The sequence below is a fragment of the Talpa occidentalis genome, unplaced genomic scaffold (genome assembly GCF_014898055.3).
Source record: "Talpa occidentalis isolate TD23 unplaced genomic scaffold, MPIMG_talOcc4v2.1 talOcc4.16, whole genome shotgun sequence".
Lineage (NCBI taxonomy): Eukaryota > Metazoa > Chordata > Mammalia > Eulipotyphla > Talpidae > Talpa > Talpa occidentalis.
The window spans coordinates 73,074,978-73,097,553 of NW_023601653.1; the positions used below are offsets into that span (position 1 = coordinate 73,074,978).

The 22,576-nt window shown below is 54.3% G+C and overlaps 2 protein-coding genes across 9 annotated transcripts in view; one reads left to right on the forward strand and one right to left on the reverse strand.

Moving 5' to 3' along the window:
* The window catches only part of DDX11 (DEAD/H-box helicase 11), a 35,732-nt gene extending 29,604 nt beyond the window's left edge, over positions 1-6,128 (forward strand). For all 4 annotated transcript variants that reach the window (XM_054696542.1, XM_037514561.2, XM_037514560.2 and 1 more), the window contains 8 exons: positions 197-300; positions 938-1,087; positions 1,365-1,433; positions 1,545-1,645; positions 2,029-2,113; positions 2,407-2,485; positions 2,656-2,810; positions 2,883-6,128. In XM_054696542.1, the coding sequence (XP_054552517.1) occupies positions 197-300; positions 938-1,087; positions 1,365-1,433; positions 1,545-1,645; positions 2,029-2,113; positions 2,407-2,485; positions 2,656-2,810; positions 2,883-2,912 (773 nt within the window). In that variant the 3' untranslated portion in view covers positions 2,913-6,128. The remainder of the gene's footprint in view (positions 1-196; positions 301-937; positions 1,088-1,364; positions 1,434-1,544; positions 1,646-2,028; positions 2,114-2,406; positions 2,486-2,655; positions 2,811-2,882) is intronic.
* On the reverse strand, positions 3,355-20,488 carry WASHC1 (WASH complex subunit 1). 5 transcript variants are annotated; one of them, XM_054696543.1, is made up of 12 exons: positions 20,457-20,480; positions 19,021-19,143; positions 16,748-16,901; positions 7,650-7,761; positions 7,279-7,455; positions 6,986-7,122; positions 6,652-6,787; positions 6,306-6,504; positions 6,052-6,222; positions 5,200-5,358; positions 4,365-4,433; positions 3,355-4,213 (listed from the first exon to the last, which is right to left on the reverse strand). In XM_054696543.1, exons 3-12 carry the CDS (start codon positions 16,894-16,896, stop codon positions 4,074-4,076), a joined length of 1,449 nt encoding a protein of 482 aa, XP_054552518.1. In that variant the 5' UTR covers positions 16,897-16,901; positions 19,021-19,143; positions 20,457-20,480; the 3' UTR covers positions 3,355-4,073. The 5 variants fall into 5 exon arrangements, with proteins under 5 accessions (XP_054552518.1, XP_037370460.1, XP_037370462.1 ...); XM_037514563.2 differs by lacking the exon at positions 20,457-20,480 and adding an exon at positions 19,797-19,938; XM_037514565.2 differs by lacking the exon at positions 19,021-19,143 and having other exon boundaries at positions 20,457-20,488.
* Positions 20,489-22,576: the final 2,088 nt, after the last annotated feature.

Sequence of the window (22,576 nt, forward strand, 5' to 3'; positions counted from 1 at the left end):
CTGCGTCTCTCCAGCTCTGACGGGGTGGAGGAGGGAGTGTAGCGGTCAGAGCATTACCCATCTTTCTTGTGAAAATGAGTGGTGGTGCTGTAAGTTGTTACTTAGTCTAGAAGACAAGGGTTAGGGAGTGCTTTGTGGACTCTGCCTGAGGAACAGGGTATTGTCCAGTTTTCAGTTCCTCTCTGGGTCTTACCAGGTCATGTGATACCTCCAAGCAATATCCTGCCCCTCATCCTCACCAATGGACCCTCCAACCAGCAGCTGGAATTCACATACCAGACGAGAGAGCTGCCTCAGATGGTTAGTAGCAGCCTTTGCTAGGACAGGAGAGTCATTTCTGGGGTGCGGATAATAAGCATTTTGCTTCTCCTGAGCGTGCAGGCACTGGGGTCCCCCATCAGAGCTACACAGGAGCACCGGTAGCCAGGTGTCTATCAGGGAGGGTGTGTGCTTCTTCCCATCCCTTAGGCTGCTAAGTAATTCTCCCCAAGACTCCAGGCATCCTTTTTGGGTGGAGCGCCTGAGAAAGCTGCCTATTCCATTGGTTCTCTTGCCATTTGCTTATATGGGCTTCTGCCTTGGGCAGGGATGCAGGTGTTAGGGTGTCTGGGCTTCAGTGCCCAGTTAGTCATAGGTATATTTAAATCCCCAGCTGCCCACCTGGGCTTTGAAAGTTGGAGGGAGGAAGGACCTAGTGACATACCTATGAGTAGCTTTTGGCTCCGGTGTGCTCGTGCTGTGATAGGTGACCCAGAGGCAGCCAGTCACTGGGCTGGGGTTTGGTAGGAAGGGTGGCATATTCCAATGCAGGTTTCCCACTCCGGGGAGCCCCCTGGCCATAGCCTCCTGCCGGGCCACAGTTACCTATGGGAAGGGTAGGAAGCCTCTTGGCTTGGCTTCAGGAATGGCTCCATGGAGGGCTCCTTGTCTTCCTTAGATGCATGAAACGGGCCGAGTTCTCTGTAACCTGTGCACCATAGTCCCTGGAGGGGTGGTCTGTTTCTTCCCCTCTTATGACTACCTAAGCCAGGTCCATGCCCAGTGGGAGAAGAGTGGCCTGTTGGGCAGCATGGCTGTCAGGAAAAAGGTGAGTGACCCTAGAGCCTGCCGCTGTCAGTGGCACCAAGTTCCTCCTGGGATTTCTCACACACATCAAATCAGATGGTTAGGCCTAACGAGTGGGACTTAGAGCGCTCTTCCCCTGCCACTTGGAGTCCCCGATCACTGTACCTAGAGGGTTTTTCCAGAGCCTCTGACTATGGATCCTCTGGTCCCCCGTCTGGAAAAATGTAAGGCTGAGAGCAGACCTGAAACCCAGGAGTCCTGAAACCCTTTTCTGGGAAACCTTATCTGCTTGCCTTCAGATATTTCAGGAACCCAAGAGAGCAAATCAGGTGGAGCAGGTGCTGACTGAGTATTCCAAGTGCATTAAGGTGAGAGCATAACTCTGAGACTTTGGGTTCAGAGAGCGTGTGGGGCTGGCAGCTGAATCTATTTTGGGTGGCATCCAAGGTCTGCAACTCCGGGGCTGGTGTTTCCTGCAGAGCTGTGGCCAGAGGCCAGGGAAGATGACAGGGGCGCTGCTGCTCTCCGTAGTTGGTGGGAAGATGAGTGAAGGCATCAACTTCTCTGACAACCTTGGCCGGTAAGTGGTGGACTTACTTCCTGGGGCTCCTGACACCTGATCACTCCTCACTCCAAGCAGCTGCGCTCCTGCCTGCAGCCGGTGACTTCTGACTTTGCACCAGGCAGACCGCCCGGGGCTGGCAGCTACAAGGGTATGTGTGGCAACTCTGAGACCCGTGGAAAATTAGACCCTAATTTTATTAGGACTTAATTCCTTGGCTTCAGGTGGATCTCTTAGCTGAAAAAAATTTCCAGGTGGTAGTGCTGGGTGGAGAGGGAGAGGCGGAATCATAGAGTACAGCTTGAGGGGGGTTGGAGGAGTGGAAGATGTGGCAGAGGATGACAACTGGCCCTTCATCCTGGGCAGCGAGAGCCTGAGCCGCACTGTGTGCTCTGCCCTAGGTGTGTGGTTATGGTGGGCATGCCCTACCCCAACATCAAGTCTCCTGAGCTACGGGAGAAGATGGCCTACCTGGACAAGACCCTTGTGAGTACCCCTGTTACTCCAGAGGGTGAGGAGTAGGGAGGAAGACTTGTCCCGCGTAGGGCTGAGATACCAAGGCCACATACTGTGCCTTCCCCTCCCCCGTGACATGTTCTGGAGGGACGGGATGCTGCTTCTACAGACCCTCGAGCGTCTCCATAACACCGTCCATCCTATCAGCTGCTGGCCTGGTGTCCACGAAGCCTACCTATCTCGCTCCAGAGCCGGCCAGTGTCAATTTCTCGGATAGGAGGCACGAAAACAATTCTAAGGGTCATCTCCTCTGCCCTTTCCAGCCCAGAGTCCCAGGGCAGGCCCGCCCAAGGAAGTCCTTGATGGAGAATATTTGTATGAAGGCTGTCAACCAATCTATAGGTAAGCCTGGGTCTGTTCCCGGCTCCTGAGATGGATGGCTGGAGAAGGGTGACAGGGAAGAGGAATCCTACTTGCCATCTCCTCGGTCTCAGGGCTGAGCCGGGGGAGGGGCACAGCAGACACATACGGTGGTGGAGGTGTAACTCTACCCCAATTCTGTTTCTGTCCAGGCAGGGCCATCAGGCACCAGAAGGATTTTGCCAGCATAGTGCTCCTGGACCACCGGTATGCCCGCCCACCAATCCTGGCAAAGCTTCCAGCCTGGATCCGAGACCGCATAGATGTCAAAGCCAACTTTGGCCACGCCATTGCTGCTCTACGGAAGGTTGGTCCTGTTTCCCTTTCCCCAAAGACCCCCGCTCCCGAGATGTCTCACCATCTTTCCCTGTCTCCTCAGTTTCATCGTGAGAAGGCTCAGGCTTCCTGAGGGCGTACCACTGCCCAGTTGCCAGGCGGCTCCTCCACTCTGCCCAGCTGAAAAGTTTGTCTTGGGCCTGATCTGTTGGGGTCCTGCCTACAGGACCCAGGTGGAGTGGCAAATCTCCAGACCAGGCTCCTTCTGAAAACAGTGGGCTGCCAGGACCCAGGCATAAGTGGAATCACTGGGTCCTGGCCGCCCTTGGGCTCATCTCAGGGTGCTCCCCTCCTTGAACAGAGTCAGTCGTCATGGGCCGCGGTGGACGCTGCAGCCACCTGTCCTTGTTGACTTTCTCAGTACCTGGCTGCTTGGAGGGGAAGCAGGTCCCACCTGCCTCCCCTCTTCTCCCTTTTGTAGCTAAACTTAGCTGTTCTAGACTTCATTCTTTTCTTGAAAATAAGAAAGCCGCCCCCCCCCCCCCCACATTTCTCGCCCCTGGTGTCCATGGGGCTCTTAGGCCCAGGAGCATATCCCCTCTCCTACCTCTGTAAACCAGAGCTGGTGAAGAGTTTCTGCCTTCAGTTCCCTTCTGTGGCCCGCCCGCTCCACAGCCTTTCCTCTCCTGGGCTTGACTACAGCTCCTCCTTCAGATCAGCGGCACCGCCCTTCCTGCTCAGCCACTGGGCAGACGCCAAGACCCCTCCTCCCTTGACATCAGCAGTTATGCCAAGGGCCATTAGGCACTCAGCGTGACTATTTTTAGAGACCCCGTGTCTGTCACTAGGACAGTTTTTCTGTTACAGTACCCTCCCTCCACCTACAAGCGCTGTCCCTGGTGACTCACCTCTCGTCTCCCTGACCCAGGGAAAGGGGCTTGGTCTGCTGGTATTCTGTTCCCAGTGCGGGCGGGGAGGGCACGGCCTGGCTTCGGGGAGACCGTGCGTTCCGTGCGGCTGTAGTTCCTTGATGAAAGTACACTGTTAACATACGCTTGGTCCTTGCGTTGTACTTCTTTATTGAGCCTTGTACTGTTTCCTCTCGGTCTCTTTAGGGAAGAGGGGCGCACACTGGTGATGGGGGTAGAGCACAGGCAGGGTATGAGAGCTGCCCTCACCCAGCCACGGGCCTCAGAAGGCAGCCTGTCAGCTCCTTGAGGAAGGGCCAGCCCAATGGCTGCTTCCATGTGAGGGCAAGTCTAAGCCTGGGCTGTGGGCAAGTGGCCCCGGGCCCCTAGGATTCCCAGTCATCCTCGTCGTCCTCTCCCGACGGCTGCTGTGGGGGAGGCAAGGGTGGGATGGAGTCTGACATCCGGGCAAAGGCTCCTCCGGGCCCCTCGCTGGCTCCAGACCCAGGTCCTTTCCCGGAGATACCTGGACGGGGAAAGGTGGAGGGTGAGCAGGGTTGATTTGGGCCCAAGTTCACCCAATCCCCAGAGGTTTTAACGCGGGGAGAAAAGGGCTGTGTATATGACAGGAAGTGCGGGAGACGCCACCCTGGGAAAATGGCCAGTGCTGCGCCTACCTTTGCGCCTCATGACCAACTTGTTAAAGAGATCCGACATCAGGTCCCCGCCCTGGCTGGTGGCTCTCACTGCAACAAGAAAGCCATGTGAGGGAGGGTGGATGGGCCATGTATGAAATCTGCCCTTGAGGTGAAATCTCAGCTTTAGCCACATCTGTTCTGTTCTTGCGCCCTATCAGCGCACCCCAGCCCTCTACCGCTAGTTCTCGGAGCTTTAGTCTATCAGTAGACCCCGCCCTGGGGCACTAATAAGAAAATGGCTGAGTAACATCGCAGCCACATTGTGAGACTGGGCATGTATGAACAGCCCCATTGTATGGATGTGGCCCAGAGGGGGGCGGGGGGCAGTTTGCCCAGGGTCACAGTGCAAAGCTCAGAAACAGAGTTGGGACTCTTTCAGGCCTGTTGACCTCCAAGGTATTGTTGCTTTATGTCCAGAGTTTGTTTATGCCAAGTTTGGGATTCATAGTAGACAATCTATGAAAAAGGCCTTAAGGTTTTTTACAAAAGCAGGACTGAGCCAATCCTCTGTCCTGTCTCTGGAAAGATCCCATGTCCCTGACCATTTCCTTAGGCCGCTAGCAGATTCCAAGGAGATTCTCATGCAGTTTCAACTGGGTGAGCTTAGAGAGGAAAGTTCCACTAAGCAGGTCCCCAAACCAGGAAGCAAGTCTTGGCCCAGACAGGATGGCAGCAGGGATGGCCACCCAGTGCTTACAGCAAACACCCTGGGGAAAGCAGGGCCTGGCAGGCTGCCACCTGGGGATGACAGAGAGCGCTACTCGGTTAGAGGCAAAGGCGGCCCTTTTAGAGGCTCCGTGGAGTGGGGCCTCACCTTGTTCCTGCTCCTTCTGTTTTTTCTTCTCCAGCTTGCGTTCTTTGACACTGCGGAGCTTGGCCTTGCCAATGCCGCCAGCCTGGCGGATGGACTCCAGCAGAGTGGCCCGGCCACTGGACGGGTCAACCACTTCCTTAGGAGCACCCTGGACTGGACCTGGGGTGGGAGAGTGAGAAGAGGAAAGGCTGCTGGGATGGGCCTAGACTGTGGGGTGGCCCCACCCATCCTAACATTCTGGGGGCCCAGAGGCTTCCCCTCAGCAGCCTGGCAGAGAGGAAGGGCTCTTGAAAGAGGAAGCCAGTGTCTTTGGGGACTGGAAGGTGCTGACTGCATCCGCTTGAGCTCAGGAAGTTTTGTCCCCAGGCGCCCAGGTCCCTCCAACCCCACCCAGTTGATGTATGAGGCAGAGGCAGACCCTATGAGCTGTCAGTGTGCCCAGTGTCTGAATTTGACACTAGCCAACAAGGGACTCTGTGCCAATTCTGGGTGCCAAGATAGACTGGGAGACAGTCAAACTGGAATCCAAAATTTTAGGGTCACACGGAATGCTTTTAGTGGTGGTGTTGCTTTTTTTTTGTTTGTTTTTTTAGCAGTCCTCTTTCCCTATTAAGTAGGGATGGGCTACCCACCTGTCCAGATTCCCTCTACCCCACAGGTTAGAATACGAGGGTTCAAAGGACATGGTTTGACAACCACTATTTTATGTTCCCAGTGGAAAAAAGTATTTGACTTGAGAACTGTTCTGAAAATCTAGTATTTATGAATGCTTAAACCTAAAATCCCTCAGGGATCCAGAAATAGACGTGCCCTTTAAGAGAGTCAATATCCCCCCCTCCATGCTGCTCCTACCTGAAGAAGACACGCCACCCCTGTCATCTTCCCTGGCGTCTTGGCCTGAAGAGGCTATGATCTGGGGTGGGGGTGGAGGTGGGGGTGCACTGACCAGCACTGCCGGAGCCGGGGGAGGTGGTGGTGGAGGGGGTGGGGGTGGAGGTGCTGTTAGCACCCCATCTTCTAGGTCTGAAACAAAGGACAGGAAGTGTGAGATAACTAGAGTGGACCAGTAGGTGAGGTCCCAGCCCCACTCTAAGCTCCCAGCTCACCTCGTGTAGGCTCGGCAACCTCTGTGTGGAAGGTAGGCAGCTCTGGAATAGTGCCAGGGGCGGAGGGGGCAATGCCAGGGCCCAGGTCAGCGCTGTACGTGAGGTCATCAGCAATGCCTGGCAGGTCAGGCAGGTAGGAGGGCACATCGATCTCAGGCACTTGGCCCAGGTCAGGCACATAGAAATAGTTCTCTGGAACCTGCAGGATTAAGTGGGGATGGGAGCTACCAAGGTTATGAGTTTGACCTTGGGGCAGTCAGTGGGAGCTGGTAAGAGGCTCACCAAACCCTTGCCCAGAGAACCCTGACAGAGCTGACAGGTTCCCACTTCCCAAGCCTCATCTTACCTGTTGCTCCAGCTGCTCTCTCTTGCTGATAGATAAAGGGGCATCAAACAGCTTCTCCTCTGTCTCTGATCCCAACATCACATTAGTTTTTGTTACAGCACCAGCCAGGGGGTCCAGGAAGACATACTTCTTGTACCTACAGAGAGATGGTGCAGGCCAAGCAATCCATCATCTATTGTACAACTGATCCATCTGTTCCATTTTCTGTGGAGTCCCAGGCCTTGCATGGCAAACCAAATGCTACTGGCTCCCCAAGCTACAGACTTGTGCTGCACCTGATTCTGAGCCGCGCCCCCCTCCACCCGCCCCTCTGCAGCCCCGCCTTCTGGCCTACAGGTTCTCGGTGGTGTTGAACAGCAGCAAGGAGCTGACAGAGTTGATGTTGCTAGGGAGACCACCTAGCCCCTCCTCGGCCTCATCCTCAGGCTCCAGCTTGGTGTTCACACACACGGGGAAGTACTTCAGTTTCTCCTAGAGGATCAGGGAGGTGACAGGGATGGTGGATTTCAGCACCAGGCCAAAGTGACCATCCCATCCCAGTCAGAATCCACTTGGAGGATTCTCTTAAGGGCTTAAAGTAGACCCCTCAGTTCCTCCCTCGTGCCCTCCAGGGTCACCACAAATCACCCAAATATGTGAGCTGTGTGCCCACCAGACCTGTAGGGCCCGCTCATCCAGGGGACGGTGCTTGCTCTGGATCCTGTGGCGGGGGCGTCTCTGCAGGCCAGGGTCCTGGGCGCCTGTGAAGATGGACCCATACTCCTGCAGGTGCTCAGGAGCTGGGTACTTGGCACTGGAGAACACCTGCAAACACAGGGTGAGGGAGATCTCATCTTCAGGGGCCCCAGAGAGTCTAGAGCTGGGGATTGAGGTGAGGAAAGTTTGAGGTGCGGCTGAGTAGCAGAAGCAGGGACGCCGCGAGGCACAGGGAGATGGCAGGGAAGGCACTTTCTGGGATCACCGACCAGCCACTAGGACACAGGGTCACAGAGGCTTACCTTGATGGCCTTCTTGCTGCCCTTGATCTTCTCAATCTTGGCCTGGGCCAAGGAGACCCTCTCTCCAATGGCCTGTAGCTGGCTGCGGCTCAGCTCTACTCTCTGGGAGATCCTGTCATGGAGGGAAAAAAAAACCACTGCAGCCTCCTGCTTCTAGTGGCAAAGTTTGGGCTGGGGCAAGGGCTCTTGAAACATGCTTGCCAGGGCTGACTCTGGAACCATCCAAGTGGAATTTATAAGGATTCTCCAATCTGGGGAGGGATCGGCAACATCCTAGTCCCAAACTGGTGCCACCTGAAGGGACATGGTTCTTGCTTCCCAGTGTTTACAGCCTCAAGCAGAGCAAGTAGGCAGTACTTACCCAGACATATTCACCTATTTACAGATGTGGTCACCAGAGTTCATTGAGACTGAGTGACCAACATTGCTGGCCCTAAATTCAAACCCTAGACTTGTTCACAAGGAACTGCCCCAAAATATGGCGGACGGCTCACTGAATAAATCCAAAGTCCTCACCATGGTCCTCAAGATCCTTTGCAGTCTGGCTGCTCATGGACTTCCCTCCCCCTCATCAATGGGCTCCAGTGACACCAGCTTCTTGTCACACGCCCCCAGACATCCACATGACTGGCTCACCAAGCCCTCCCATGGAAGCCTTCCCAATGAGAATTCAAAATTGTGCCTCTCACTTTCTAGTACCTGCCCCTACTCCTACAGAGTCACCTAATGTGTCTTGCCTATGCATGCTCCAGGGTTGGGGTACGGGTGGGGGGAGGGGAAGGGCATTGCTTTTGTTCCTTACTGTATTCCCAGTGCCTAGAACAGTGCCTGGCCCCTGCAGGCCTCCCTGTATGGTTACTGAATGATAAAACCCATAAGCCTCACATGTGCCTTATGCACTCTGTCCCGTGTGCACGTGATCAGCTACTACAAGGGTCCGCCCACTGCCTTGCGCCAATCACTCCCCTATCTCCACCACTACCATGTTTCATGCTCAGCCGTCATGGCTCAGCATTCACATGGTGGAGTCAGTGCACAAGAAATGAGATAGAATCCAAAGTTTGTGGGGAGGATAGAGTGGATGCCAGAGGGCTCACACTGTCTCCAGAGCCAGACACTACAGGGCCAGGAACTCTGAAATTCCCTTAAGAGTTGAAGAGTCGGGCCTCCCTGGTGGCACAAGGGGTTAAGCACCGCACTGTGAGGCAGTCCGCAGCCTCTGCAGCATGAGTTCGATCCCTGGCCGGCCAGGGAGCAACCCACATGGCACAGCAGACCTCTCCTGACTCGCCCGCTGCTCCCCTCAACAGTGTGCTTCCGTCAATCTGCTTGTTCTGTTCCCCACTCTGTCTCTGGTGAGTCCTCTCACCCCCTGCACCTCTGGCCTGTACCCCAGCTCTTGTATGCATAAATAAATCTTTAAAAAAAAAAAAGTGTTGAAGAGTCAACGAATATTCTGGTCCAACCTTCCTAGACCACCCCCACCAACTCTAGAGTTTCAGCGCCTATAGAACCCAGCTCAGCCATGTCTCCCTGGGTGCTGAAGCAACCTCAGTGGTTGAGAATGGGAGAGGGACAGAGGTCACTCTGTTCTGGTGCTCCTGTCAAGGAAGGAAGGGCTCATTTCTCAAAATTGTAACCATCAAGTTAAACAATGAACCCTAGCAAATTTCTGGGCTGCACATTAAATAAAGGAACTATAAGCACTAAGAAGAAAAAGAGGTGGATCCCAGGGGCCAGTACTGTTCTCAATTCACAGCATTTCTCGTTCTGACAGGGTTATTAGAATGGTGTATCGGGGGAAAACCTTAAACGCTGGGTGTCTTGAGTCAGCAAGGATTTTGACGGCTGCTCACAAAATCCTCTGGACAAGGTGGAGCTCTGGGGGTTAGAGGAAAGAACATTTAGGAAAAATCAGAGCCAGATGAACAGTAGCACCCAAGGCGCGGCTGAAAATGAACTGATTTCAGCCTTGTAGGATGGCCGCTGGCAGGGCTCTTCCACCTCATTCCACACTTGATTAGTAAAGGGGCAGGGGAAACATGTTCTGCACAACATATCAAGAGTTAAGTAAACTTGAAAGGCCAGAAGGGTGTATTGCAACCAATAAGACGAAATCAGCAAAAGAATGAATGTCAAGCCCAGCATTTAGGCTTAAAAAGGCAAAGGCACAGGGAAAGATGAGGTTTTGCAGCAGTCCAGGTGAAGAAAGACCAAAGGTTTTGGTTAACTATAAGCTCAGTGTGAGCTAAAAGCATGTTAAGCAGCTTAAAAAGGAAATGAGATCTTGGCGCTCACAGCTCCCTGCCCCACTCCTCCCCTGTCCTTCCCTCAATAAACTGGGAACACGCGCGTTCATGGAAGCATGCCAGAGAAACCGGCCTTGGTCAGCCAGCTCGCCTAACCCAAGCCAGACACCCCTGCACCCAACGGCTGCCCTGCGAAACCCAACCCACATTGTACGAGATCTTTGAATTCTCTTCCAGACAAAAGGGTCTGTCTGATGCGCTGCTGGAGCTCCAGCACTCGGGACAGTGCCTGCCATGGAACGAATACTGGCTGGCTGAAGAAGAAGTGACACGTTAATGAACATCCAAAGATGGGTAGGGGTGAGTGAGACGTTATCTTTAAGATGACTGAAGGGTGTTCTGGCTGAAGGTGAGCTGACTTAGAGCATGTGATAATTCCCTTCAAATATCACAAATTTTAAAAGGAATCGGACTTGCGCTGTCACCTTAGAAGGCTGTACTGAGGCCTCGGCTCAGTACAAGACTAGCACAAACAGCTGCACCGTTCTGAACAGCAGCTGGATTCCAGCTGGATGACCACCTGCCAGAGCTGCTCCCGGGGCGGTCCCTGCATGGGGCAGGGGAATAGAAGACATGATTTCCAGGGTCCTTTTGCCTGTAAGTAATGACTTGCTCGTTGACAAAGCCCCCTGGTGATCTAATTTCTTGTAGTCACATGCCATGATGCTGAGGAGAGAGCAGGCCAAGGATGAGAAAGAGCTTCTCATTTATATGCCATCCTACAGACTGGCAGAGATGGTCTGGAAGGCTGTTCGGAAGGAGGTTAGGCCACAGTAGGGCCAGGGGAATGGTGGCAAGAGGGCAATTTGCCACTCCTGACCGAGACCCCTCTGGCGAGATCTGTCTGCTCCAAGGTAGATCAGTCTCAAGTTCATCACTGATGCCACGTCCCATGGCCTGTCTGCCCAGCAGAGGAAGGCTTCCTCTGATGGAGTAAGGATGGAGCCTGGGCCTTGCTGCTAATTCATCTTCCCCTACCTGCTCCTGCAGGAGAAGCTCTGCCAAGCATGTGTCCCTTTCGGCTTTTCCTTCCCACCCTTCACTGTTCAACAAGTTCTAATTGTGCTCAGTTTGCAAAACTCAGTGCTGAGGGGGATGGAGCCAAGTGAGACAACACACCTGCCCACAAGGAAACCCCAGCCTCCTGGGGAGACGGGTAACTACAGCGTGCTGCCACCTGGTGCGTTTGAAGCAGAGTGACTTTGGAAACCACTTAGTTGGTCTACAGGCCTCAGCTTCTTTAACTGAGAAACAGGAATAACAATTTCTCTATGACGGAATCACTGTAGAGGCAAACACGAGTGAATGTTTGTCCGGTGTTCCTGTACGAGCTGACACATCCTTGGTGACAGTTCCCTAGTACAAACCCATGAGACTGGGGGATGAGGGGCTGTGGACCCCCAGAGGAAAGCAAGAACCTCTCCCTGGATGGACAGGCAGGGGAAGGGGAAGTTGAGAAGAGGCAGTGTTGGGCACAGAAAAGGAAGAGACTTTGCAGGAGAACATGGAGGGCAGGGTGCAGAGCAGCTGGTCAGGGCCGCCTTTGCGTGGGGTGTGCGGCACAGCACGATGGACCACGCTCCTCCTGGTGTGGGACAGGGAGGGCATAGGGTGACTAGGACATTGCCTGAGTCCCCTGTCCGAACATATCCAAAGCTGAACCCCCATTCCCTTAGGGGGAGACTTCCTGTGAAGCCAGGCAGACCAGATGCCAGTCTGTGGAGGTGGAGGCTGCCGGGCAGGAGCACTGTTCCTGACCCACAACCGCGCTTCTCCTCCGCTTGCCCATCGCTGGCACAGCAGACCCTGAATCTGGGTTCCTGCCTCGACCTTCTCCGCTCACTGGGATAATTAAGAATGATCTGCTAATTATGCAGGCAGCTGATTGAGTGCTGCCCAACCTTGGGAGTCACCAGGTGCCAATCAGGAGGGGGGAGGAAGGGAGGGAGGAGGGGGGTGAGGAAGAGAAAGAGGAGGAAGTGAGGCAGAGGGGAAAGGGTGGCCAGTGAAAAGGGAAGAGGAGGGGGAGGGGGGAAAGGAGCGCAGCAGCAGCAGCAGCAGCAGCAGCAGCAGCAGCAGCAGCAGCAGCGGCAGCAGCAGCAGCAGCAGCAGCGGCAGCTCCCGTGAAATGGTCAGGCTGGGGCTGGCGGCAGAGGCGAGGCACAGCACCCCAACTCCCACACCTGGACTCATCCCGCTCCGCTGCCCTACAGTCTGTGTCGTGAAGCAGGTGGTGTCTCTGGGCGGATATTTTGGGGCCTCGCTTCCCTCAGGTGACGAGGGCAGGGGAGCTGTGCGGGTCAGGGAGAGGCGCCAGGGAGGGGGTGGAAGCGTCCCAGAGAGCCAGAAGAGGTACTTGTCATTCTCTCCATCTCTGCAGCTCCCGCTGCTGCGGCAGAGCAGGAGGAAGGAGCCAGCCTGGAATGCTAATTTCCCATGAGCTCACCTGCCTGCAGAACTGGGCACAGGCTGCAGTGGGGCCAGGGGGCCGGGCCTGGAATGGGGGGAATGAAGGCGAGTGGAGATACAAAGTGTTTCTTCTCTACCCACCGGCCACTTCTTTGCAAGAGGTTTGCCAGCAGGAGAAGCATGTTTCAGGCGGGAGACTGCAAGCAGGGGTCAGATCCCCCCACCACAAAGTGAAAAGCCCACATGGGGGCCTCCAGGGTGGCGCAAGGGTTGAGCGCTGGGCTGCGAAGCTGCCCGCAGCCTCTACAGCACCGGTTCGATCCCCAGGTGAGGGTCCCACATGGCGCACAGACCTCTCCTGCCGCCCGCTGCTCAGCGGTGTACTTCCTCGGTCTGCCTGTTCTGCTCCCCGCTCTGGCTCTGGTGAATTCTCTCACCCTCCAGAGCTTCTGACTGTACCCAGTGCTTGTATGAATAGATAAATAAATCTTTTTTTAAAAAAAGCCCACATGCTTGTTGACCGCTGGGGGGTGAGGGGGATGAGGCTGGGTCTGCACTCCCCACCCCCACTCACAATCATCCCTGGCTCCTCCCTTCCCCTCATCCTTATGCCCAATCTTTGTTCCCTTTGAATTGTCTCTTATCTCGCCCTCCCTGCCTGCAAGTGCCCTGGACCATAGCCTCGGTCCTTCCAGGCTCTGACTACAGTAACAGCTTCAGGTGGGCCCTGGAATCCACTGTCTCCCACTCTTGTCCACTCTGTGACAGCTGCCCAGTGGGCCTGCCCCAAACTCTTCTGTCCCATCACTTCCCTGCTCAGGAATCAATGGCGGCCCTAAACTTCTGAATCAAAGTCCTGTCCTGTTAGGAGAAGCCCTCAGGTTACTTGCCTGACTTCTCTCTCACTCACCATCCTCCCTCCTGTTCCTCCGCCCTGGAGCGCTGCCTGGCACTGTGGAGGTCATGGGGTAGGAGATGAAGCTCCAAGGCATACAATCCAGATGGGAAGCAAGGCCCACAGGCACGCGGAGGTGCCTTTTAACACACTTCCACAGTGCAGGAGCTCAGTGTGGGGAACAGGCAGCAAGATGGCCACGTCCCTGGGGAGCCTGTGCTACACCACGCTCCGCTCACTCAGGTCTCCAAATCTCGGCACCCATTTCTAGACTCCACCAGACAACTGTGGTCTACCATGACCTAGTCATGACCCCTCCTTCAGAGGCCTCCCTCAACCCTGTGTAGCAGGTTCTCCTCTAGCATCTACTTCCTCCTTATTCAACAAGAGCCCACATTTTCTTTGGGGCATCTATTACCCTGGGAGGCTCAGTCCCTGCACTTCGCGTGGGTCTAAACCCAGGGCACAGGGGTAACACATGTGACCGAGCTCTGAGGCAAGCAAAATGCCACGACCCTAACCCCAGCAACTGGCTGTGCGAGGAGCATAAGAACCAAGCCAGACCAAGGCGTGAGTGGGGCTTCTGAGGGGTGCTGGTGCGGAAAAGAGCACCCCTCCCCACTGGTCCTGCACCTCATGCACACCCCGCTGGCTGTACCTTGTCACACAAGAGCAAGGTCGTTCTGGGAATGTGGCCAACTTAGCAGCTGCAAGCTGGACCAAGGTCTTGACAATATCACTGAAGCCCTGCGGCTCTAAGTTGGCACTGCTGACCAGTTACTTATTTGCTGGAGCTGGTTTGGGGAGTTCTGGCTAAAACTATGCCACCAATTCTCACTTCTTTTCTTGAGATTCCTAGAAGCCCCCACAATACAAGCCATGCAATTAATCAACCCAGTCCTACTGCTCTTCCATTCTAGATTCTAGACACAGAGGACAGCAGCCATGTATTACTCAGGCACTGGGCAGGAGCTCAATGGACTGACCTAGAACTGGCTGTGGGAGGAGCCTGGACTCAGGTACCAGGCTCCTGAGAGGCCTCCTGCCCTCCTGGGCCTCCCTAGCCACAGGAACAGAGGGCCCACACCCTTGCTCAACGACCCCCCACGGCTCCCCGGGAGATGGCCTTCCTCCCCTCTTCCTCCTGCCCAGGTCAGGGAACACAAATCTGGCTACAAGGAAAGGAAAATATGCTAAACATCCAAATGCTCCTTAGAGAAAAACAAGCATGCAGTCACAAGTACTTCAGACGGGTTGTCTTGGCATCCATTTCAAACACTGAGCACGGACGGGATGGCCATAACCTGGGGCTGGTGGTGCTAAAGGCCTGAGTCCTCTTGCTTACGTGTTCCTCAGGCATACTTAGCATGGAAATAAGTACAGAAGGCCACTGCGCCTAATGCTTTCTTTTTTTATTTAATTGATATTTTATTTTATATAATTCTTACATCACTTTTCATTTTTGCACAATGTATGCATTATCATTTTGGTCCTATTCCCCAAACAATTGCTGCGCCTAATGCTTTCTGTGCTACTGAAAGCAGGTTGAGGAGGGCCACCAAGGCAGCAAATGGGAAGAGAATTCAGCAGCAGATAATCAGAGTAAACATTTACTGACCATTTACTGCAAGTCAAACATTTTCATTTCTTTACATGTTTTCATTCCTTTAATCTCTACAACAGTCCTATCTGAAGGTACCGTTATTATCACCGGATTATACACGAGCACACTGAGACTCGGAGAGACTAAGGAACTGCCCAAGGTTATAGGACAAGCCAAGGGGGGAGCCAGACTGGAGCCCAGACAGTCTGGTCCGGAGTCAAGCCCTTAACCACCTGAGGTACCGGCTCTCAGTTCCCGAGGATGCATGGGGCTCCGGACAGGCTTGGGGCAGGCAGGTGCATGAGTAGCAGGGCAGAGGCAGAGCAGTCAAGAGGACCTAGTGTTTTCACCAAGTGCAACTGGAGACAGTGGCCCCATTCCTACCTGCCTTGGGGAAGGCTTCTAGCAAGAGAGTGACTTCCCGCCACGTGAGAAGCCACAGGGACTTCCTGGTCAGAAGTATAAATGGGGCTGCAGGTGACCTGGACAGGAGAGGACCTGATTCAGGCAGGCAAACACGTCACACGGACAGGGTAAAAGGCCCCCTGTGAGGTGATGTGAGAGCACAGGCGGGAGGTGTAAGCCCCAACTCAGGTTGCTCATAGCCAGAGACAGGACCCGTATTCAGGACAAAACTGGAACCTTTGCAAGGAGACCGCAAACACCGTTCATTCATTCAACTACACTCTGAGTGAAAAGTCAAGAAAGCCCACGCTTGTCTGGCTTGCGGTCCATAAGCACTGGTGACAGAAGAGCTGCCACTCTCCACCTCAGAATTCACAATGACTCTGAATGACTCAAAAGCCCTCCTTACTCTCCTGTCTCCCGTCACTCTGGCTTCCACTCAGGTCCTTCTACCTCAGGGCTTTAGCTCATGCCCTTCTTTTTTTCTGGAACATTCTTACCAACTGACCCATTCACAGTAATTCCCACTCACCGTTCAGATTTGACCACCCATGTTTTCCCTCACATATGTCTTCCCTGGTCCCCCAAGACGTCATGCCTCCCATAAACAAGTTTCATAGCAACTTATCGCCCCTTCACAGAAAGACAGTAATTATTGCAGAGTCTGGAGCTATAATACCTGGGTGTGACCCCTGGCTCTGCCACCTGGATAAGTCTGTGCCTCAGTTTCCTCATATGTAGCGATACCTCCACATAAAGATGCCGTGAGGGTTAAATGGCTTGATGCACTCTGTTGCGTTGACAACACTGCACCTCACGATGCACACCCTTCCCAGGGTGATCAAGCTTTCTTCTTTTGGTTGATTTAAAAGGCACCTTGCAAGGCTGAGCGCCTATAACTGACTGACTGGGCAGTTCTGACCTTATCTAGAAATGCAGAACTGTAGGTAAAAAAATGGTAGCCAACCAGGCCGCTTAGGATTAGCAGACCCGCAGCACTCGGCTAGCTGGTGGCACACACCTAATGCTATATAAACATTAGTTATTACAAAATCATTATGAATTAGTCTTATCACAATTGTAATTAAATACATGTAACTGATTAATTAGAGTGTCTCTCCTGCCAGAGCATATACTCTAGTTGCAGGGATGCTGCTATATTCATTGCTGTAACTAAAGAGAAGAGCTCAGTGCCTTGCACACTGAAAAATGTTTGCTGACTGTTGGGGTAAATGAAGGAAGAGCCCGCCAGGGGAGGGAGAGCAGGAGCTGGGAGAGCAGTACCAGTATGGGGAGGCTGGTGGGATCCACAGAGAAGCAGGCAGCTCAGTGGCACAGTAGGTAATGAGTTCTTGGGAGAAAAGTTCTAAGCTAGGCTGCTAGCTTGGACATAGGGAAGCCAGTGGGGGTCTTCCCTCCACCCCCTAAAAAACAAGAATCACCCAAAGGGTTGCTCCTAGTGGCTGCTGGCACCCACCTGCTAAAGATGTCTCCAGAGACCTTCTGCAGATACTGAAGGGCATCGGCCACCTGCTGGATGGCCTCCTCTCGCCGCAGATCCGGCTGGATGAGGGGCACGGCATAGGTCTGACCTGCCAAGGAGTTCTGGGTCCTCATGGGCGTCATGGTGCCTGTGGGTGGGAACCAGAGCATCAGGACTACCCCACACTCACCCTAAGCCACCCACGACAGGGCAAGGGTACCAGAGGGCACAGCCCCTCACCCCAACCATTCCAGCTTTCGCCTGTGCAGGTGGGCAGCAGAGCATGGGGGGTGGGGTGGTCAGGAGCTGGTATTCTGTTGATGCTTATGGAACAAATGAGGGGGGATGGGTAGGAACGACAGAGAATGAGAGTGAATTGTTTCTTTCAATCACCCAAGCCTGGATGAACAACAAAGGAACCCCGGCTGCAGAGTGGGGAGAAAGGCTGGAGGCAGGGGGATGGATTTGTGGGGGTGGGAGAGGATTTCCTCTATCAACTGCTAAAAGGCACCAGGTCAGGAAACGCACGCAAAATGTGGACTTCTGGGTTCTTTCACTTTGGTCCCTGAAGAACTCAGGGCCTGTTCCTGAGATAGGACAGGCAGTAGCCACAACTTCAGTCACAGAGGAGCCCAGGTTCTGCTCATCTAAGGGGGGTCAAGAGGAGCATGTGGAGGTGGGGGGCAGGAAGGAAAAGCACTCCTTCGAATTGCAAGGCGAGGGCACAGTCTATTTATACTGGGTTTAATTAACTTCGCTCCCTGGTGCCACTAAAGCAGCAATCACACTGCAGAAGCACTGATTTGATTGGCAAGAGAAGCACCAGGCAGAATATTAAGGCACTGGGCCCCTATAAATAGGCTTAGTCACAGCCCCTCGGCAGAAGATGGTGGAGATGACATTAATCAGGTCTGGCACTGCGCCCTAGACTGTTCTCTGAGGTACCAAGTTGGGGCCCTTGGTTGCAACTGAGGTGTCAGGGGAGCTGGGTAACTGTGGCGGGAAGGGCTTAGGAGGCTTCATTTGGGCTTGAAGTGCTGTGTGAACTTGATTAAGTTGTTTGCCTTCTCTGAATCTCCGATTCTTTCCCTTACCCATTCTGCAGACTAAGAGTGGCACAGGTCTCTTAAGTGGTTATTCCATCTATCACACCAACACCTTCTTCAAGGAGTCTATTCCTTTGCTCCCTCTGCTCACCTCCCAGTCCTTCCTGCTACCCGACCTGTTCTCTCCTATCCTTCTGAGGTCAGCACTTTTCAGGATCCGAAATGACCATCCTGCTCTTCAACTTTCTCCAGCAGGGACAGCCTCGGCTTCCCACACCTGAACCTACCCTGATGGAATCCTCATCAGGGTCCACTTCTCTTCCCTCCTGTCAAATACTAAAGTGGGGCCAGCTGACCAGGAACCTAACCTAACCCTTGGAGATCACACTCAAGAATCCCTTCTTTGTGTTTATGTTATACAAATTTGCTGACCACCCTAACTCAGTTCTGTACCTCAGTTTTCCCATCTGTAAACTCAGAAGGAGGTAAAAGTAGATGCTTTCTGTGTATACCTGGACATGCATTCCGCATGGTTAGTTTCAAGGGTGTGTGTGGATGCCCACACAAGTGTGGGAGAGGGTAACACAGGCACAGTCTTCTAAACAAGGTCAATTCCTGAATTAGGAGACTGAGTACAGCTGGTTAGAGGTTTACTCATTCAGTCTGCAAATATTAACTATCAAGTGCCAGCCATGATGTCAACAAAGATGACTGGGACACTAAACCAGCCACAGAGTCTCAAAAACAGGAACCAGCCACAAATACAGTGCGAACGGAACATCAGGAAGGGGCAATTCACCCCTTTTGGAGTGAGGAGAGTCAAGAAAAGCCTCTCAGCAGAGGCTGTACCAGGCCCAGGGAGAGCATTCCAGGTAGAAATGGAACCAAGGCTTGTAGGGAATGGCAACTGGTCTTGAGTGGGGAGGTTACAACCATCCTTGGGCAAGAAGCAGGAAACAGAACAGAGGCAAACGCTGACTACCCTGGTCAGGAGTTCAGACTGATGGGTGCTGTCCACTAAGGTGGCCACAAGGTGCCGGTGGGTATGAAGCACTGGGGATGCGGCCAGTCTGAATTAAGATGTAGTGTTAAGGGCCTCCCTGGTGGCGCAAGGGGTTAAGACACAACCTGTGAAGCTGTCTGCAGCCTCTGCAGCATGAGTTCGATCCCCGGCCCGCCAGGGAGCAACCCACATGGCGCAGCAGACCTCTCCTGTCTCACCTGCTGCTCCCCTCAGCAATGTATTTCGGTCAATCTGCTTGTTCTGTTCCCCACTCTGTCTCTGGTGAATCCTCTCACTTGCCCGCACCTCTGGCCTGTACCCCAGCTCTTGTATGCATAAATCTTAAAAAAAATAAAAGATGTAGCATTATGTGTAAAATATACACCGAATTTTAAAGACTTCATATGAATAAGGAGTGTAAAATACCTCATTAAACATTTTATATTGACTACATACTGAAATGACCATACTCGAGGTATACGGGGTTAAATCAATTACTAAGTGAATTTCACCTGTTACAAAATCACACATGTGGCTCATGAGGTATTTCCAGTGGCCAGCACCACCTTAGAGAATCTGGAAGCTTCTAAGGAACTGGACACCCACCATGCCAGTCGCTGGTAAGGCTGTTTCTAATCTCAGAAAAGAGTGAATCCTTCCTGCACACCAGCCTGGAACACCCGGCTCCCGGGTCAATCACTCCCCAGGTCAAAAACCTCTGGTGTGGGGCCTCCCCGGTGGCGCAGCGGGTTGAGCACAGCGCTGTGAAGCTGTCCCCAGCCTCTGTAGCAAGGGTTCGATCCCCGGCCGGCCAAGGAGATACCCACATGGCGCGGCAGACCCCTCCTGCCTCGCCCGCTGCTCCCCTCGGCAGTGTTTCCGTCAGTCTGCCTGTTCTGCTCCCCACGCTGTCCTCTCACCCTCCCGCGCATCTGGCCTGTACCCCAGCTCTTGTATAAAAATAAATAAATCTTTAAAAACAAAACTAAAACACCTCTGGTGTAGGCCGGCAGGAGCCCGGCACGGTCTAAAGGGTGTGGGGTCAGCTGAGACGGGCCGGGGCGAGATGGGCGCTGAGTGGGCGGGTTTGAGGGGCCAGTCCTGCCCTTTCTAGAAACCAGAGTCCAGAGGGTGCCAAGGCACGGGAGGGCCCGGCGGGTCGAGAGCGCAGCGGCGGCCGCGGCCCGGCCCGGAGACCCGCGTCGGGCTCCCAGCAGGGCCTCCCGGCAGCCCGCGGCTCCGCCTCCCTCCGAGGGGCCGGGGCGGGGGCCGCGGCGCGCGGGGGGAGAGTCCGGGGGCAGCAGGGGGGCGCCCGGCTTACTGGTGAGCAGAGGCCCGGCGCCGGCTCCGGGCGGGCCGCGAGTCGAGAGGCAGCGTCGGAAGAAAACGGGGCGCCGGGGGTGCGGGCCCAGGCGCTCGTCCCCGCGCAGCCCCGCGGCCGGCCCCGCCGAGGAAGGGGCGCGCGGGCGGGCGGCGGCCCCTCGCCTCCGCGCCCAGGCCCGGCCCTGCGCTCGGCCCCTCCCGCCCGCCCCGGGGGCCCCGCCTCCCCGCCCCCGGCATCCGGGCGCCCGGCCGCGCCCGCCGCCCCCGCGAGCCGGGGCCTGGCGCGACCCGGGGGGCCTGCGCCCGCCCGCGGCCTGCCCGCCACCCTCACCTGCGCGCCGCCGCCCGCGCCCGTCGCGCCCGGCTGCGCTTCCGCCCGCCCGGCCGCCCGCCGGGCCCTAGCGCCGCCGCCGCGCCCCGCCCCGCCCTCCCGGGGCCGCCGCGCTCGCCGAGTTCCGGCCGCGGGCACTGGCGGGCGCCGCGGGCGCGGGTCTGGTGTGTCCCGAATGCGCGGCCGCCGAGAGCCGCCCCCGCGCGCTTCTGCTCCCGCCGAGCCCCCACCGCCGCTGCCGGCCTCCGCGTTGCAGGGTCGCCCTCGGGGTACCTCAGTGTGACCCGCCCTACAGGTCCAGGAACGGCCCCGCCCCTCTTGGCCGGTTTAAGACATCTTTGGCACAACCTTTCTTTCTTTCTTTTTAAGAAGATTTAGTTATTTATGCATACAAGAGCTGGGGTCAGAGATGCGGGGGGCTGAGAGGAGTCACCAGAGACAGAGTGGGGAGCAGAACAGGCAGACTGACTGAAACACACTGCTGAGGGGAGCAGCGGGCGAGTCAGGACAGGTCTGCTGCGCCGTGGGGGTTGCTCCCTGGCCGGCTGGGGATGGAACTCGTGCTGCAGAGGCTGCGATGGCTTCATAGTGAGGTGCTATAACCCCTTGCACCACCAGGGAGGCCTTCTATGACTCTTTCTTGATTTTTTTTAAGATCTATTTATTTATGCATACAAGAACTGGGGTACAGGCCAGAGATGTGGGGTGCTGAAAGGATTCACCAGAGACAGAGTGGCACACCCTTTCCTGTCTTGAGCTTGGTGGGCACTTCTTCCCATAGAGGCCGCTTAGTTCCCATCCCCTTACAAGATAGATATACAAGCCGCACAGGAAAGGACAAATAGCAGATGATTTCACTTCGGTGGAATACCCAGAATTGTCAGATGTCTGGAGACAAGTTAGGATAGTGGTCAGGAAAGACTGGGAGGCAAGGAGAAGGAGGGGGGCTGTTGTTCCAGGGATATAGAGTTTCTGAGAGTCTGTCCTTGGCCAAACCTTAGCCAGATGCCTCTGAATCCTCTTCCAAAGTGGGACTTAACTTGCATTGTCCCGTTTTAACTGGAATCCTTATAAGTGAGTTTAGACAGACTCCCCACCCTTCATATCAGATAGGCTGCCTTATCTGACCAAATTCCTCATCCACCTGAGTCCAGATCACCCTGACAGGCCTTCTGCAAGAATCCTGTTAAGTCAGTTTAGCAGAGTTAACCTTCCTACCTTCTTAGTCATCGTCTGCCCACAGACACCTACCCCTTGGCTCTAAGTCCCCTCCTCTCCATGCTGTGTTAGAACTGGCTCCATTTCTATGCAGAGGTCTCTTTACTGAATAAAATCTAAAAAAAATTTATATATTTATACAAGCACTGGGTACAGTCAGAAGCGCGGGAGGGTGAGAGAATTTCACCAGAGCCAGAGCGGGGAGCAGAGCAGGCAGAAGGACGAAATACACTGCTGAGGGGAGCAGCGGGCGGCAGGAGAGGTCTGCGAGCCATGTGGGACCCTCCTCTGGTGGCCGGGGAGCAGCCGGGGATGGAACCGGCGCTGCAGAGGCTGCGGGCAGCTTCGCAACCCAGCGCTCAACTGCTGTGCCACCAGGGGAGGCCCTGAATAAAATCTATTTTTAATGCTTTAAGTACTGTCCAACTTCTTTACCATGTCAGTCTGGGGTGATGAGAAAGTTCTGCCCATGGGTGGTGGTGATAGTTATACAACAGCGTGACTGTTACTTAAATCCACGAAGCTGGACATTTAACATGGTTAAAATGGTAAACTTTAGGTTATGCAAATTTTATCACCCACCCCAAAAAATACGATTTAAAGGAAAAGTTAAATATGTAAAGGAAGCAACAGCTCAGAAATGCTGCAATAGTCCCTCCCTGTAACCCACTGACTTGCCGAAAAGTGCTGACCCCTCTCTTTTAGGATTACCAGATGAAAACAAGATCACCAAGTTTGAATTTCAGACATAAAGCCAAATACATATATTAATAGTGTATATTTATTTTGTACATATATAGTAAATATATATAGTATAAGTATATCCCAAACCAGGCATGTATTTATACCAAACAAGTATTCATTATTTAAAATTCCAATTTAACAAGACATTTGTTATTTTT

Coding starts and splice junctions, on each gene's coding strand:
- WASHC1 (XM_037514565.2), bottom strand. CDS start 16,896: ATGACGCCCATGAGGACCCAGAACTCCTTGGCAGGTCAGACCTATGCC. Junction 7,123..7,278: donor CACACAGCTCACATATTTGG/GTGATTTGTGGT, acceptor CTGATCCTCTAG/GAGAAACTGAAGTACTTCCC. Junction 6,505..6,651: donor GAGAGCAGCTGGAGCAACAG/GTAAGATGAGGC, acceptor TTAATCCTGCAG/GTTCCAGAGAACTATTTCTA.